The sequence below is a fragment of the Stegastes partitus genome, unplaced genomic scaffold, assembly GCF_000690725.1.
Source record: "Stegastes partitus isolate 25-593 unplaced genomic scaffold, Stegastes_partitus-1.0.2 Scaffold83, whole genome shotgun sequence".
Taxonomy (NCBI): domain Eukaryota; kingdom Metazoa; phylum Chordata; class Actinopteri; family Pomacentridae; genus Stegastes; species Stegastes partitus.
The window spans coordinates 431,962-447,287 of NW_007577814.1; the positions used below are offsets into that span (position 1 = coordinate 431,962).

Sequence of the window (15,326 nt, forward strand, 5' to 3'; positions counted from 1 at the left end):
TTACATAGCAGGTACCCCAACAGTAACCGTATTGGCCTAAAGTTGCTCTTTTCTTAGTTTTTCAGCATTTTTGGAATAAAGGAACAATGATCAAATCAGTTTGAGGTTTGTGCACCATCAGCTCCCTTAAAAGGTGCAGAATGATGCAGTGGAGTATGTCCATTCTCCCAAGAGATTACCGCTAATAAGCGGGCCTGTATTTATAGAAGAGCCCCCCAGTGGATACCCCATAATCCTGCCTGACCCCTTTTCATCCGTGCTCCAGCCCTGTGTCTGGACCGCTCAGTGTCTGCAGTCCCAGGCTTCAGCCTCATCCTCGCCCCGCATCAACCGAGATAGAGACTTCTTTAATACAACGGTACTTTTTATTTTTTTTAGTTTTTCTCAAAGAAAGAGAAAAAATTGGTTGGCCTCTTTACTTGCTTGATGAGAGGGAGAAGAAATTGCCTGGACTATTACAGGGCATTTTCAATCTTTCTATTCTTCCTTATTGTCCAATTTTCCTCCTCCTGCTCTCTTTGACCTGCAGCTAAGAAAAGCAAACAACAATGTCTGCCAGCGAGCGCTTCGACTGCCATTACTGCAAAGACTCCCTGCTGGGGAAGAAGTACATAATGAAAGAGGACACGCAGTACTGCACTAAGTGCTATGAGAACCTGTTCGCTAACTGCTGTGAGGGGTGCTCTTTACCAATTGGCTGTAACTGTAAGGTAAGGAAGCACCAGTGTTCTCCCAAAGGGAGAGGCTTCCACATCTGTAATGTGCAAAATGACGGTTTATAAGAGATCAGAAGATGAGCAACATGTTGATGTAGTTTATTTTTAGTGCTGTTTTTAAATGAATTCTAAATGCCCTATTAATCTTACAGAATCTGAGCACATGTTTTAAATAATGTATTAATCTTGACAGGACCTGTCCTATAAGGATCGCCACTGGCATGACCAGTGCTTCAAGTGTGCAAAGTGCAGCCGCTCTCTGGTGGAAAAGGCCTTTGCTGCCAAGGATGAATTGTTGCTCTGCACTGAGTGCTATGCCAATGATTACTCCTCCAAGTGCAGCACCTGCAAGAAAACCGTCATGCCAGGTATGCAGGGATGAATAGGGCTGGATAATGTCGCCTGAAATGTAACCTCACTTTGATGGCATGTACATGTAACACACATTACATCCAATTTAGTGCTGCTGTAATGTTTCCAAGGCAAGCACAGCTCCATGACAACTGGCCAAACTCTATCTGAAGAGGAAAATAGTGTGACACAACTGAAAGCTCTAAAATAGCTATTAAATGACTGACTTGCATTTGCTTACTTGTAATGTTTTTTTCTAATTATATGAGAGGATTGATACCATTTTTTTGGTCAGAGAGGATGTCAGCTTTCCAAAATTACCTCATCCATTGATAACAAAATTTGGCTGCTCGCATCTCTAAAAATCCCGAAGCTACGTATCTTTTGCAGTGGAATGGTAGAAAAGCATACTTTCTAAAATGTTGAACTATTCCTTTACAAATGTATGACCCTTTAATAATTCAAGAATTGGTCCTTATTGGTCAGCTAAACCGTTTAGCACCACTGGTTATCGTTACTACTCTTAGTTAATTAGATGGTATTCAGACATTTACCCAAAGTGGTAATTTGAGCAAACTGGTGATGACAAGATCTGTCACATCAGTAATTATATGTGGTTTCTCGCCAGGTCCTAATGATCTTGATGATGAGAACAGTTATGCTTTTCAGAAAAAAATAATTCAGAATTAAAGTTCATTCTTGTCCTCTAACACTCGTGGATCACAGCAGATAGATTTCTGTTTAATGTCTCAGGTGTCAATGTTCAAATTTGTATTTTTCTCCTACATCTGATCCATGTTGATCCCCACAGCTGAGATGTTGAATGAACTTCAATAAATCGACAGCTGGTGAGCAGGATATCATCAAAAGCACCTGCGCAGCGAATAAATGGATCCAGTGGTTAAACTGTTTGGCGACCTGCGCTTCACAAAAGCAAGAATGAATTTACAATCTGAACTTTTAAGCAACAATGGGCCAGAGGACATGGTCAGAAAAATTCAAATTTGACCACAATTGTAGCCTAAATGGTGTAATAATTGCAGCATTTATGGTTGCATCTGCACATTTCAAGCAACGGAATTTCTTCTATTCACAAAATTCTTTCCATGATTATTTAGATTGCGTTGTCCCCTCCCCACAGACAAGCAACGACTATTTTGGGATGCAGTGTTTCTGTCATAGAGGTACCATATGCTGACTAAGCTGCTCTCGTCCCGTGTGCCAGGTTCCCGCAAAATGGAATACAAGGGGAACAGCTGGCATGAGACCTGCTTCCTGTGCCACCGCTGCCAGCAGCCAATAGGAACCAAGTCCTTCATCCCCAAAGACACCGGCTACTTCTGTGTGCCCTGCTTCGAGAAGCAGTTTGCTTACCAGTGCTGCGCTTGTAAGAAGGTAGGGTTACAGCTGAGTGGTTTATGTGTATTGACCACTGCTGTAAATCCCCCCACCGACTGTGGCATTTTAATGTTGCTCATACTGGCACTGCATAGCAAAGGGGATGCATAGCGAGAAGTCTGACATTGTGTTGTGTCTCCTTTTTCTCTTGCCTGGCTTTGTGTTACCTATAGGCCATCACAACAGGTGGAGTGACCTACCAAGACAAGCCCTGGCACCGTGAGTGTTTCCTATGCATTGGCTGCAGAAAGCAGCTGTCAGGCCAGCGCTTCACCTCCAGGGAAAATTACCCCTACTGCCTTGAATGTTTCAGCAACCTGTATGCAAAGAAGTGTGTGGGCTGCACCAAAGCCATCACCAGTGAGTCACTAGCTATACTCATTTTTTGCATTTACTCTGACACCATCTCCTCCTCATATATAAGGACTTTGCATTTGCATTTGTGTAGGAACTGTCAGGTAAACAAGGTCAAGATTTCTGCATTAACCTTTGGAGTTTGGAGATTCATGGATGCTTGTTTGATGTGTGCAGGTCTGGCAGGGGCCAAGTACATCTCCTTTGAGGAGCGCCAGTGGCACAGTGAGTGTTTCACCTGCATGCAGTGCTCGGTGTCACTGGTGGGACGCGGATTTCTCACCCAGCGCGACAACATTTTGTGCACCGACTGCGGGAGGGAGAAATGACCTTTTGATGGAGGGATCATCACGGCTTTGCATGAATGACAACAGCAGCTCATATTCTGATACAAATACTGTAGCTCCATGAATGCTTCTTGTTAGCATGCCAGGCACACATTTAAACTCTGAATGTCAAAAGCTCATTTTTGTGTTATAAATCACTGGGATGCTTTAGTAAAGATAAACACGTATCTTTTATTTTTTGAAGTTAGGTTGTCATATGCACTATTGTTAAATCACGTTTTCTTCTTTTTTTCACCTCACTCATTCATTATTGACAAGGATATAGAAATATTAGTCATTAGTTGATGTGGTTGAGTCGCAAAAATGGCCAAAAATGATCTGCAAATATTTTGTGAATCAAATTAATTTGGTGTCTTTGTCCTATGCAACAAGCTACATATATGTGGATTTTGAACTGATAATTAAGCATTTGGCCATGTTGCTTGGGAATATTTCACCCTTTTATCATGTTATATAGTCAGACAGATTAGGTCAGAAAATAACCAGCTGTTCAATGCTGAAAATAATTATTAAAAAGCATATTTTCCTCTCAAATGCAGGTCTGACTTTCATTACACATATACATCATACAGCCACAACACTAAAGCCACCTGGCTTATATTGTGTAGGTCCTTGTGCCACCAAAACAGCTCTGATCCATCAGAACATGATCATAGAACCTCTGAGGACGTCCTGCGGTACAAGAACGTAGGCGGTGCATCCTTTGGTTTGTCGTGTTCCTTGAGCCACTCCTGAGCAGATTTTGTGGTGTGCCACGGTGCACTGTCCTGTTCTTACACTGGAGCAAAGTGTAGCTGTGCTGAACGTGTTAAGTCACCACACATAAAGTATCATCAGTATTATTCACTACACCTGTCAGTGGTTTTAATGTTGAGGCTGATCTGTACATTTCTATTTAAGCTTATTGTATTGTAAACTATATTCTCACTATGTAAACAAATAATGATGCATGGATTTTTGGTTCTCTCACAGCTTGTTCCAATAAAGATATTTTTATTTAGTCCTGCTTTTGTTCATCTTAATCTGTCTTTTTTCTGCTCTAATAATGCCATCCAGCGGAGGCCACTTTATATTTATCCGAAACTCCTCGGGGAAAACAGAAAGACACAAAGTTCAGAGTGACAAATATAGCTGTGATGGTAGCTCTAAAATGCAGATCTTTTTATGACCGCAATATCCCCTCAGAGTCATCCTTTAGACAATCACTGACGGAAAACAAACCGCTGCTGTGCTTCTGTTGCCTCTTGACCTCATGCATGTTGTAAACAAGCTCAGACCAACCGCATATAGTTTGAGCTGCAGATGACTTGTTCTTCTTCTTGTCCATTACACACTGACCAAAGCCACCACTTTAGTCCTTGCACACACTACGCATATATTTATGCACGTATATATACATTTGTGTGACCAGTACAAGTGACCATGACTGTGGCCACCTCAGAATGTCCTTCTTCTTTGTTTTGATACTTGTAAAAGTCAGTTTTCTTGGTGAGGCTGCCGGGTGAGTTGTGCAAGTATCCTCACATGGCAGGATGAGCGCCGTAAAATGCTGACATAGATTTCCTGTCAGTACATAGTCACATGGGGGTGGTGAAACTACTTTACACTTCATAAACTTGTGGAGGAATTAGAGGAAGGTTGAACAGCAGACAGGTAGGGACGTCTTATTGTACATTTTTCACAGGAGAAGAACTGCAGCTTTGATTTAGTCGGACACATTTTGTAAGGACTCTTCACAGCGAAAGGATTTGGCATTAAAGAACTCTCTTCCTCTGTGCGTGCTGGTAAATTATTACTAGACTCGAGCTGCATTTGCCTTTTTTACCTTTGCATATCCAACATCCATAAATTTCTGAAATGGCTTTTAGAGCGTTCACACTAGTACAAGTCTATGAAAAGCAAGCAGCCTCAAAAGAGAGGGACAAATCCAGCATCCAGTGCCTTGAGTGCTATGATCGAAATGTGTACATAGGGACCAAAGACGCAACAGTCCAGCACCTAATTCTTACCCGTGATGCAAATGGAGACCTGAGTCTCGGTCAGAGCAAAACCAGAGAAGGTAGGGCAAGAAAACTAGGCTCAAGCAACCCAGTAACCCAACTGAAGGCAGTCCCACTTTTCAACCATCTGCTGGTCCTGTGGGACCGCTGCGTTACTGCCTTCAACATGTTCTCCTTAGAGCCTGTTCCTGCTCTGAAGAAAATCCAGCATGTGTCTTTGTTTGAACTGTGCGACTCATCGCTCACAGGCCAGGCGGCATGTGTGGAGATGGTGACGTCTTCCAGCCGCCGGAGAGTGATCCGGATTCATGTGGTGGGAGTTGACAGGTGGGAGGTTGTAAAGGAAGTCCCTCTGCTCCAAGACCCTGTGGCCTTGGCAGTGGATGGTACAAGTCTGTGCGTAGCCACCAGTGACAGGTATCTCCTGTGTGATATTCGGACTGGGAGCACTGAGGAGCTTTTTCCTCACGATCACAGCAGGCAGCATGTCATCGCCGCCTCGGTGGGTCGAGGGGAGTTCCTCCTGAACGGCCCCGGATATTTGGGTGAGAGCTGGCGAAATGTTCTACATGCTTAAACTATGTGTCGTTATATGCTTAGTTTCCATAGCAGTGATAGATTTAATCATTTTATATCACTCAGCCAGAGGATATTTGTTTTGCCAAGATATCATTTTTCCATCCTCATCCCTCAGGCATGTTTGTGATGAAGACAGGGATATGCCAGCGCCCTCCCCTGCAGTGGCCTCAGGAGGTGCTGGCAGCCGGAGTATGTTTCCCTTACATCCTAACCCTGCAGCCCCAAATGCTGTCTGTCTACAGCATGTTAGATCAGCAGCGCAAACAGACTGTGAGTCTCAGCGGAGCAAAGGGTCTGCTTTCCACATCAGGTAAACCAGACAACATCGATTCATCACCTCATCCAGGCAGATTGTACGCCTATAGCCTGCCAAAATGTGTGTGTGTTTTTTTTAAAGACGCCGCCGTGTTTGTCTCAGTTTGCACTAATTCAGTCAATCATTCTTGCATCTACTGTTTCCGACACACTGAGCGCTTCAGAGAACCAAAAACAAATCTCCCCTTCAGATGGCGTGTTAGTGTTCACGGAGAGAGACGTCTTGAGCCTGAGCCTGGTGCCATTGGAAGAGCAAATCCAAGCACTTGTAGGACACGAGAGAGTGGAGGAGGCCTTATTGCTGCTGGATGGAGTTCAAAGCCGTCGTCCACTTGACTCTTACAAGGTGAAATATGATTTACAGGCGCACTGCGGGATGCAAACACGTCCCTGCTTTTGCAATCGAAGTCAGCTGTTACATGCTTTGGCTAAGGAGCCTACACTAAACTTCAAACCAACTTTTTTCTATGTCACTGCTTTTGTAATAAAATATTCATTTCATAAATTCATGTATACAACTGATGTGTAGATAATGTGCATGCATTACAAACCCAGCTGGTCTTGCATCATAGTGTTGTTTGAATTTAATATTTCATCGCTGCTGAACAGATTGACTCAGGATATCAAGCCTACATCAGCGTGAGTTCATTGTAGGTGTATTCCAGTTGGATGAATGCGATCGAGGACAGCAGATGGTGTCTGAAATAGAGTGAAATCTGTGTCATAGCTCAGGATACAGGTTAGAGGTGAAGATGTAGGCATTAGCACATTTATTCATCACAGTAATTTTTTGTCCTTTGTGTGGTTTTGTGCTATTTGTGTAACATATTGGTCTCAATATATCGTCACAAAGTCATCTGCCCCAGTTAATTCAGTTCACATATTGCTGCATTAAACATGATTGTGCAATGTGTGCCTGTTTGTAAAAAGAGTAATTTTTTTGTCCTGACAGGAGCTGCAGAAGGCCATCACTTGCCTGGCTGGATTTGTTCATTTTTACCGGGAGGATTTTTCTGAGGCCAGAGATTTATTCATGTGAGAGTAAAACCCCCTTCACACGACACTCCAAATTCAAAAACATGTTAAATAAATCTCAGGAAGCTGCACAGTAGCGGCATGTGAAATGTGTCTTTTGGGCCGAATTTTACACCGAAAATCTAACACAAATCAATACTCATTACCCACTTGAGCAGTAAAGGTGAGCTGGACCCCAGAGAAATCATCCGCCTCTACCCTGGCACGCAATTGTGTCTCAGCGAGGACTTTCAATCTCGTCTTGATCAAGTCAACAAGGGCAGAGATCTCCAGGTGCTCTGGCAGGAGGACAGAAACACATTTCATCATTACCTGGCCTTCCTGGGAGACTTTCTGCGAGCAGTCAGTGAGACTGAACAAGGCCTGAAGTGCAGTAAGGAAGTGGACGGCGCCCTCCTGAGGCTGTATGTTGAACTGGGAGACACTGAGAATCTGCTGCAGCTTGTGGCTTCTCCTAATGAGTGCAGCCTGGACCAGTGTGTTCCTGTCCTGGAGCAACACAACAGGTGAAAATAAAACTTCACAGATCTCTTGCAGGCAATTTTATAGGTTTATGCTGCACAAATCTGGTTTTGGTAACGAAAGAACTGTCTAAAACAATTCCCTACTGGGGATGTTTGTTATAATTTGCACAATTTCTGCCATCTGACTTGTTTTCATTTTCAGATTTTTTGCATTAGGTTACCTCTATGCGAGCCATGGATTGCAAAATGATGCACTAAAGGTATTATTTCCCTAAACATTACACATAATTATGCACACTTTAAAAGCACTGTGTCTTAGCTTGTTGTATTCTTTCAGACTTGGATGAAGATTACAGACGGCTTCCATACAGACCCTTCCTGCTCAGATGTATATGGACACATAGTGATGACTCTCAGCCAGCTGAAAGACAAAGACTCTGTGTGGGCATTTGCAGACTGGACTCTGCTGAGAAACCAGGAGGTGGCTTTCTTTAATTTTTTACGAGCTCAACTAAACTGCAGAGGGCAGAGTTGCTCAGTGCAACTATATGTTTCACATTCTAAAACGCCAAAGTGAATTGCTTCACTTACTCGGCTAATTTTGTCATTTAATTAAACAGCTTTCCTTTATTTGATTAAGATAGGTGTGCAGATTTTCACCAAGCGTCCACCGGATGATCGATTAGAGACGCGAGACGTCATCGCTCTCTTGGAGAAGCACCCCCTGGCATTGCTTTTGTATCTTGAGTTCTTAATCCATGATTTGAAGAGCGAGGTGGGTACAGCAGCAGCTACTTAATCTAATAGCCTAACTGCTTTATTAAATGCACAGAGACGTAATTGATGTCATCTGCCCCCAGGAGGAGAGGTATCACAACCGTCTGGCCCTGACATATGTTAATCAGATGCTGCGAGAGGAAGAGGAAACAAAGTCAGATGCGAGGGAGACCAGAGGGAAGTTGCAGCAGATGCTATGGGAATCCAAATTCTATGACATCTCCACTGTTTATGGTGTGTGGACGTCTTTAAAGAAAATCAGAGAATCAACACTACTACAGTAAAAATCTTGATTTCTCTTCCATTGCAGAGAGAGTGAAGTCAACAACCCTGCACCCAGAGAAAGCCATTCTCCTCGGTAGGGCCGGTGAACACTCCAAGGCACTGCAGCTGCTTGTTCATCAGGAGAAAGACCTCCAGTCTGCAGAGGCCTACTGCTGCAGGGCGGCTCAGGGCCAAGGCTCACACTTCAGACAGGTCCTGCTGCTCACCCTGCTCCAAATCTACCTGAGCTCCGAGGCTCTCACAGGCGCTGCCGTGGATCTGCTCAACAACCACCCTCAGGCGTTTGCATTAGAGAAGGTGTTCCAGCTCCTTCCTGAGTCCTGGTCTGTTCAACTGGTCTCCCAGTTTATAGTTGGATCTCTAAGGAAAACCTTCCACCAGAGGCAGATGGCGAGGCTGCACAAAGCTTTGGCCCAGGCAGAGCTCTTAAGGCACAAGGTCATTTGGGTGAGTTTAATGACATAGTTTTATACTCATTTTATTTTTTTTAAACTGCACTGAAAATTGCATGTATTCTTGCCTCGTTTTTACGAACACTGTTGTTTTACTCTCTCCTCTGTAGATGCAGGCTTCACAAACAAAGTTCCGAGTGGACAAGGAGCAGAAGTGTAGCGTTTGTCAGAGAAACCTCGCTGGGCCACACTTTGTCCGTAACCTTCAAGGTGAGCTGATGCACACAAGCTGCACCAGCTACTCTGCATTGTAAAGACATAGACACACCAATCCATTGCCTATTTTATGCACAACTGTGTGTCACTGCACTCTTGAGAATCATATTCATTTTGGCTGGATAAGTATCTGCTTTGTACTTGACCGTTTTTCTAGATTAGATTGTGTCGTTCTCCCTAAAAGGACTCAGTTCATGGACCTTGGAACACACACACATTCTCTAATTACATTAGAGAAAATACATTGTGTAAATAACTGGTTTCAAAATGCAAAAGAGCAAGCAGTGCACTTTTTTTTCAGGGCAGCACGTCTGAGCCATTTCCTCGAGAGACTGTAGACAGCAATAGCAGTAGTGAACTGTGGAGGACACTCATGCGTATATATTCACTGATCAGACAGCCAGCGGTGTTTTGTATGGAAACCACGTGTGGTCAACCTGATGACCAGACAGAATTTGACCGTCCTCCAATGCTGTATATATACATCCTCGCCATCATGGTTTCCACTGTGTATATTTGTCTGCATAGAGCAGCAAATAGAAAGTCAACAACTGCACGTGAGAGACTTTTAGACTGAACCCATGCATTAATATACATTTATGACCCCCCAAAATAAAAATCCCAATTACAGGTTTAAAATGAAACGCAAGCAAGTGGAGGAAGTGCAGAGTTTTGGGTCATTTATTTTATAAGCTAATTTTGCAAGCAACCACATGACATGTCCTGTGCTGTGTGTGGAATATGAAATAAGAGGCAATTTTGCCAACATCAAGCCTGTATCATTAGGGAGCATCATAGACGTGGATCCCAAATAATAACACACAAACTCCACCGTGTCCACATGTACAGTGTGGAAATCTTGCGAATAACCTTGAACACATATCATTAAGTCAGACAACGCCATGATGTATTTGTCTATTTCTGCTGTCATTTTGTCATTAAGGCTAACCATAACTGGTCCTTTATCCTGATGCGTTTTGAGACAAGGGCTAAGGAGACGCCTAAAGAAGCTGGAACGGTAGCTTGTACATTTGGCCGGACTGCTTGCAAGGTTTTTGGCTGGGGTTGAGTCACTAATTGCAATGTAGATAAATATTGAATAAATACGTTGGAAGGGATTTAGGCCTATCTTTGTGTTAGTCCCTCGCCAAGATTTCTTCAGTTTTTCTCTTCTAATGAGGTCGTTGGGGGAGTTTTTCATTCTTCTCACTGAGGACTTGAGAGTCGTGTGCATTTAATGTTCCACAATCTTATGAAACAGGATTAAGGGACACACAAAGGATACCCTTGACGTGAGCTTTAACTTGAAATTTGTCACTTTGAGCGGATAAATTTAACCTCTGACTCATATGAGTAAACTGACTCACAAGACCCACAAAACCATATTTCCAGCTTTTTTGTGCTTTTATGTGGTTGCAGGAAAATTGCCGCATCCACTCCTCCATATCTGCTCCTTGTAATTCTGATAATCTGAGCATTTAATTTTAATCTACTGTTAAGTCATTTCAGGCGCTCCTGGGTGGACAGCTAAATGGTATCAGAGCAGGAAAAACACAAAGCATCACCTCCTTATTTATACTCGTTTTAAGCTGTGAAGGAGGCTCTTACAGTTAATATTGACTTACTGCTGCTCTGTGACTGGCTGATCTTTGGGCTGTGCCCGATGACCGGTGACCACTGGGTGCTCCCTCAGCCAAGACTATGTCCACTCCTTCCTTGTCACGACATCCTCAGGAAGCGTTAATGTTGTTTTGAACACTTGTGGTCATGCTGCACCTCAAAAATGCCTTTCTCACCTTTGATGTTGACCAACGGCCGCAAGTAACCAAAAGGTAAAAATATACAGACACAAATACAAATACTGCTCGCACAAATAAAGACTCCAGAAAAGACGGTTTGGTGCATTTGAATAAAAATGTCTCGTGCGATGCAGAAGAAGATGAACAAGTTAAATTTGGCAGTGTCTGTTGATGTGTACGCCGTGACCTTGGATGACAGCAGGGTGCTGAAGGGTTCTGCAGGGTGCTGGCCAGATGGTCATGCATATAAGGGGAGTGGACTGGGTGCAAAAATCAACAGTTATGGAGGAAAGTATGGTGAGTATCCAGACGTTGGTCTCCCATTATAAATATCCGTGCAGCCACAGAGTCAGCAGTCAGAGGGGAAAGTAGAACATTTTCTTCCTGTGCTTTTCTAAATTTAAGACAAAAAATGTCTGCTGTCTGGCCTGTAGGATGCAACTGTGTACATGTTAACACAGTGTTGTTTTGAACTGACAAAGAATATTATAGAAATGGATTAATGTTTAGTTTTGGACCCTTTAAACCATCTAAAAGCATGGCATGGTTGGAAACGGTTTTCTATTTGGGGCCTCAGACTTTATGGGGACTTGTAATATGTTCTATATACTGTATGTGACTGAATTTGTTTGTTATAAAATGGCAAATGACAGTTTCTGAAAAAGATGTCTGCACAGATTTTCATACCATATATGTGCCAAATCCCAAAATAAGCTTGCAAGGTTTTTCATTATTGAAAGTTTGTTTGCAAGAAATCTAACAAGAGGTTGGCCGTGAGTGCCTTTTCGCAAAAAACTGCATGTTTGTTGCAGGCTGAATCATTTTCCTTTTTGGAGTAATGATAACAGTGCTTTGTGGCAGCTCCTGTATTTTCGCAGCGTTCATTAAATGTGCAAGCTTAAGTTGTCACAAAGGAAAAGATTAGCACTTTAATGCTTTTCTACACAATAAATTTTATTGAGATGAAAGGATATTTAATAGAAAACAGTTGCAATTATAAAGCAACCACATGAAGAGTAAGAAAAGCCAATGTCAACAAAAGACTTCATAAGGAGTTGAATTAATATTTAATGCCTTTCAGTCATAAAAATTGTCATTAAATTGCATAAGGATATATTCCTGACTTTAGCACCAACTCTTAAAAAGACCATGAGGCACACGATGCCTCAGGATGGTGAAAACTGGAACAGGTAGTTCACTAAACAAAGCTTATGGGGAAAATGAATATACAATGCTTCTCTGTGCATCATGCATCATATTTATAGTCAAAGCCACAAATTACTGTATCATGTCCCTTATGACGCATTTTTCAGTCTTAGTGGTTGCCGAGAGACAAGGAGAATCTTAATTTGCAGCCCTTTTGGCAGCAATAATGGTAAGGTAGCAGAAAACCTAAGCGATTGAACTTTAATTCCCACTTTCCCCAGCAAAAACTAATTCTGTAGATATAGCTGAGCAAGGATGGGAATAAATAGCCAAAGAGGATGATCAAAACAGGCCTTTTTTTAACTCCTAAGGCAACACTCCCATTTTCATGGCTTGCTACCTTGGGGTTTGGCAGAGTGCCACTGGGAGAAATGTGTAGGGTGGCTCAGTGGAGACACAGGGAGCCCAGACAGTGACCACAGACACCCACCCTGCCCTGCTGCACCGAGGCATGGGTTATATACATCCTGCTGCATGGGAGAGTGACACCATGTCGACCGTGCTAATATCATCTCACTTTGCCTCTTTCACTGATTTAAACTGTTTTCTTGACGCAAGATGTCGAGGGAGACACGATATATCTCAATCTTCAGCATAACTGCTATTTTCAGATGATTATCTTTGCTGCAAAAATATCAGTTATTTGCCTCCAGGTAATTAGTTTACCTAAATTATATAATTACAAAATGGGTAAAATGTTTGGGGACTGCATGAAATTATCAGGGGGAAGAACACGGGGAGGGAACTGTGTCTTGGGGAGGTTTGAGAGAATGGGGCAGTTTTTCAGCTACAATGTTTTTATTCCAAAAAGATTCTGAGAAATGTTTTCTTTTAGTTCCCACAATGTTCTTTTTCTATAAATGTTTGGCGATGACAGTGTTAGATTACTTTGTTCAAATGTTCTCAAAACTTGTTACACTTAAACCGTTCTTCCTTTGTCATGAAGTAACACTGTGGAACGTTGTGAGAATGTTTCATAGATTCTACAGTGTGTTTTCTCGACAGCGTCCCCAAAACGTCCTCAGAACTTCACAGGCAGCCACCTTTGTTAAAATGCCACAGGAAAAGAACGTGTTACTAATGAAGTTTCTGTAATCTGACACCTCAATAACATCTTGAAAATGTTTTCTGAATGTTGCACTGACAACATCCTTCCTTTGTTATTACTGTGGAAAGTCATGTAGAAGAATTTTCTTTAATATGTTCCATCAACAAGAAGACTAAATGTTCCCCCTGTAATATGTCCCATTACAGGAACATTCCGTCATCTGAGGTCTCAATAACATCTTGAAAACGTTTTCTGAATGCTGGTTTGCACTCTTCCTGTGCTATCGTGGAACATTGTGAGAATATTTTATAGAGGAACGTTTAATAATGTGTTCTCTGAACAAAATGGCAAAATGTTCCACTTTCAATATCACACATTACAGGAATGAATTGAGAACATCCCTCCTTTGTTTCATTGTGGAAACATTTGATGTTCCATCAACAAAATTCCCAAAACGTCCTCAGCATATTTCAAGAAGAACGTTTTGTTAACATATCACATTAAAGGAACGTTTTATAATATTCATTTGAGGCCTCGATAACATCTGGAAAACATTTTTTGAATTGCTGAGAATGTTCCTCCTTTGTTATCATGGAATACAATCTGTTCAGTATTTGATTACAACATTTCCTTTAAAACATTTATTTATACTTTTAGGGAATGTTTGCCAATGTTGTGGGAACGTTTCCTGCTAGCTGGGCTGGTTATTTAGCACCTAAAAGCTGTGTTACTTACTGTACAAGGTTCAGTCTGCATGCATGAATTTACACTTGATTCCATCCACAGCTCTGCATTTATTCAAATCAAATGAAAATGCAAAAATGCGCTTATTTACGCATTTAACTGGTACTGATCAACGTTATCATTCATTTGAAGCTGTTCTTCTATGCACCTTGCAAATGTAAATCCAATACTGATTTTCTTTAAGCTCTCTTTTTGGTCTCCACCACCTCGTTAGGGAATTAACCGCCTGTCATGGTACAAACTGTCATTGTGGTTATGAATCATATTAATTATAACTACCAATAGTAAAGCTTTATTTATAGATACTACTGCCCATGTGAAGGGTTTTCTTAAATAAGGGGGTCTCATTTCAGAAGAGGAACATAAGTTTCATGGTGTGGAAGCAAATATTCATTAAAAAGTGACATATTCTGCTCAACCCTCCTGACCACCCCAATCATTTTCACACAGTCTTCCACTCTCAAAGCTTCCATTTTTTTGCAATGCACTTGCCAGAAAAATTCACAAATATATCAAACACAGCACAGAAACTTCTTTCAGATGCTTCTTTCTGACCTCTTTCACCCATAAATAGATGTTCTCCTAAACAACTTAATTGGCATGAGCTTAATGATATGTACTTTGAAAGACTAATGACTCACTTTGGATGAAGAATGAGAGTTCGTTTTTGGGAAAATGTAAGATTTTTTGGCAGCGGCGCATGTTTACGCTGCTCTTTTCTAATAAGTGTATTTCAGGTGGAGAGTTAAGTACTCGGCCCAAGGGCTCTAGTTGCGCTCGTCCATCTGGTTGGCTGAATTCAGAGGCTTGTGTCTCGTTTCCAGGTCCAGCACCTTTAATCTCTGCACCATTTGGGTTTCTGGGAACAGAAACAGAAAGACCTGCTGATTAATCTAAAAGTTGGGCAGAAACTGCAATCTGGCGGTCTAACTGTTTCACCCATTCGTGTACATAAACGCAATTATCCATCAATTAATTTCACGTACAAGTAGGCCTAATTTACATTTTTATCTCTTGTAGATCTTAATTCAGAGAATTGTGCAGCTGACATTCAAAGAGGTCTATTTAGCAGGCAGCAGGTGATGAATGTAACCCCACAAAAATGGCTCGACGGTCGTTCCTGTGTGAAAGGAACCTAATTAAAGCTCTGACAACAGGGGGGACGTGTGTTCTGCACCACAGGGGCGCTTTATCTGTGAGACTGTGCCTCGTGTGGTGTTTGACATGGCTGATTACAGAG

The 15,326-nt window shown here is 42.1% G+C and overlaps 2 protein-coding genes across 2 annotated transcripts; both read left to right on the forward strand.

Moving 5' to 3' along the window:
• The first annotated feature begins 270 nt into the window (after positions 1 to 270).
• Positions 271 to 4,171, forward strand: fhl5 (four and a half LIM domains 5). Its single transcript, XM_008276907.1, has 6 exons — positions 271 to 358; positions 530 to 710; positions 910 to 1,084; positions 2,293 to 2,462; positions 2,639 to 2,825; positions 2,997 to 4,171. Exons 2-6 carry the CDS (start codon positions 549 to 551, stop codon positions 3,146 to 3,148), a joined length of 846 nt encoding a protein of 281 aa, XP_008275129.1. The 5' UTR covers positions 271 to 358; positions 530 to 548; the 3' UTR covers positions 3,149 to 4,171.
• Positions 4,172 to 4,801: 630 nt separating this feature from the next.
• Positions 4,802 to 11,827, forward strand: LOC103353774 (transforming growth factor-beta receptor-associated protein 1). The gene is made up of 11 exons (XM_008276908.1): positions 4,802 to 5,711; positions 5,861 to 6,055; positions 6,252 to 6,406; positions 7,013 to 7,095; positions 7,254 to 7,601; positions 7,762 to 7,819; positions 7,897 to 8,040; positions 8,200 to 8,334; positions 8,420 to 8,570; positions 8,647 to 9,068; positions 9,184 to 11,827. The coding sequence occupies exons 1-11, from the start codon at positions 5,024 to 5,026 to the stop codon at positions 9,325 to 9,327; spliced, it is 2,523 nt and encodes an 840-aa protein (XP_008275130.1). The 5' UTR covers positions 4,802 to 5,023; the 3' UTR covers positions 9,328 to 11,827.
• Positions 11,828 to 15,326: the final 3,499 nt, after the last annotated feature.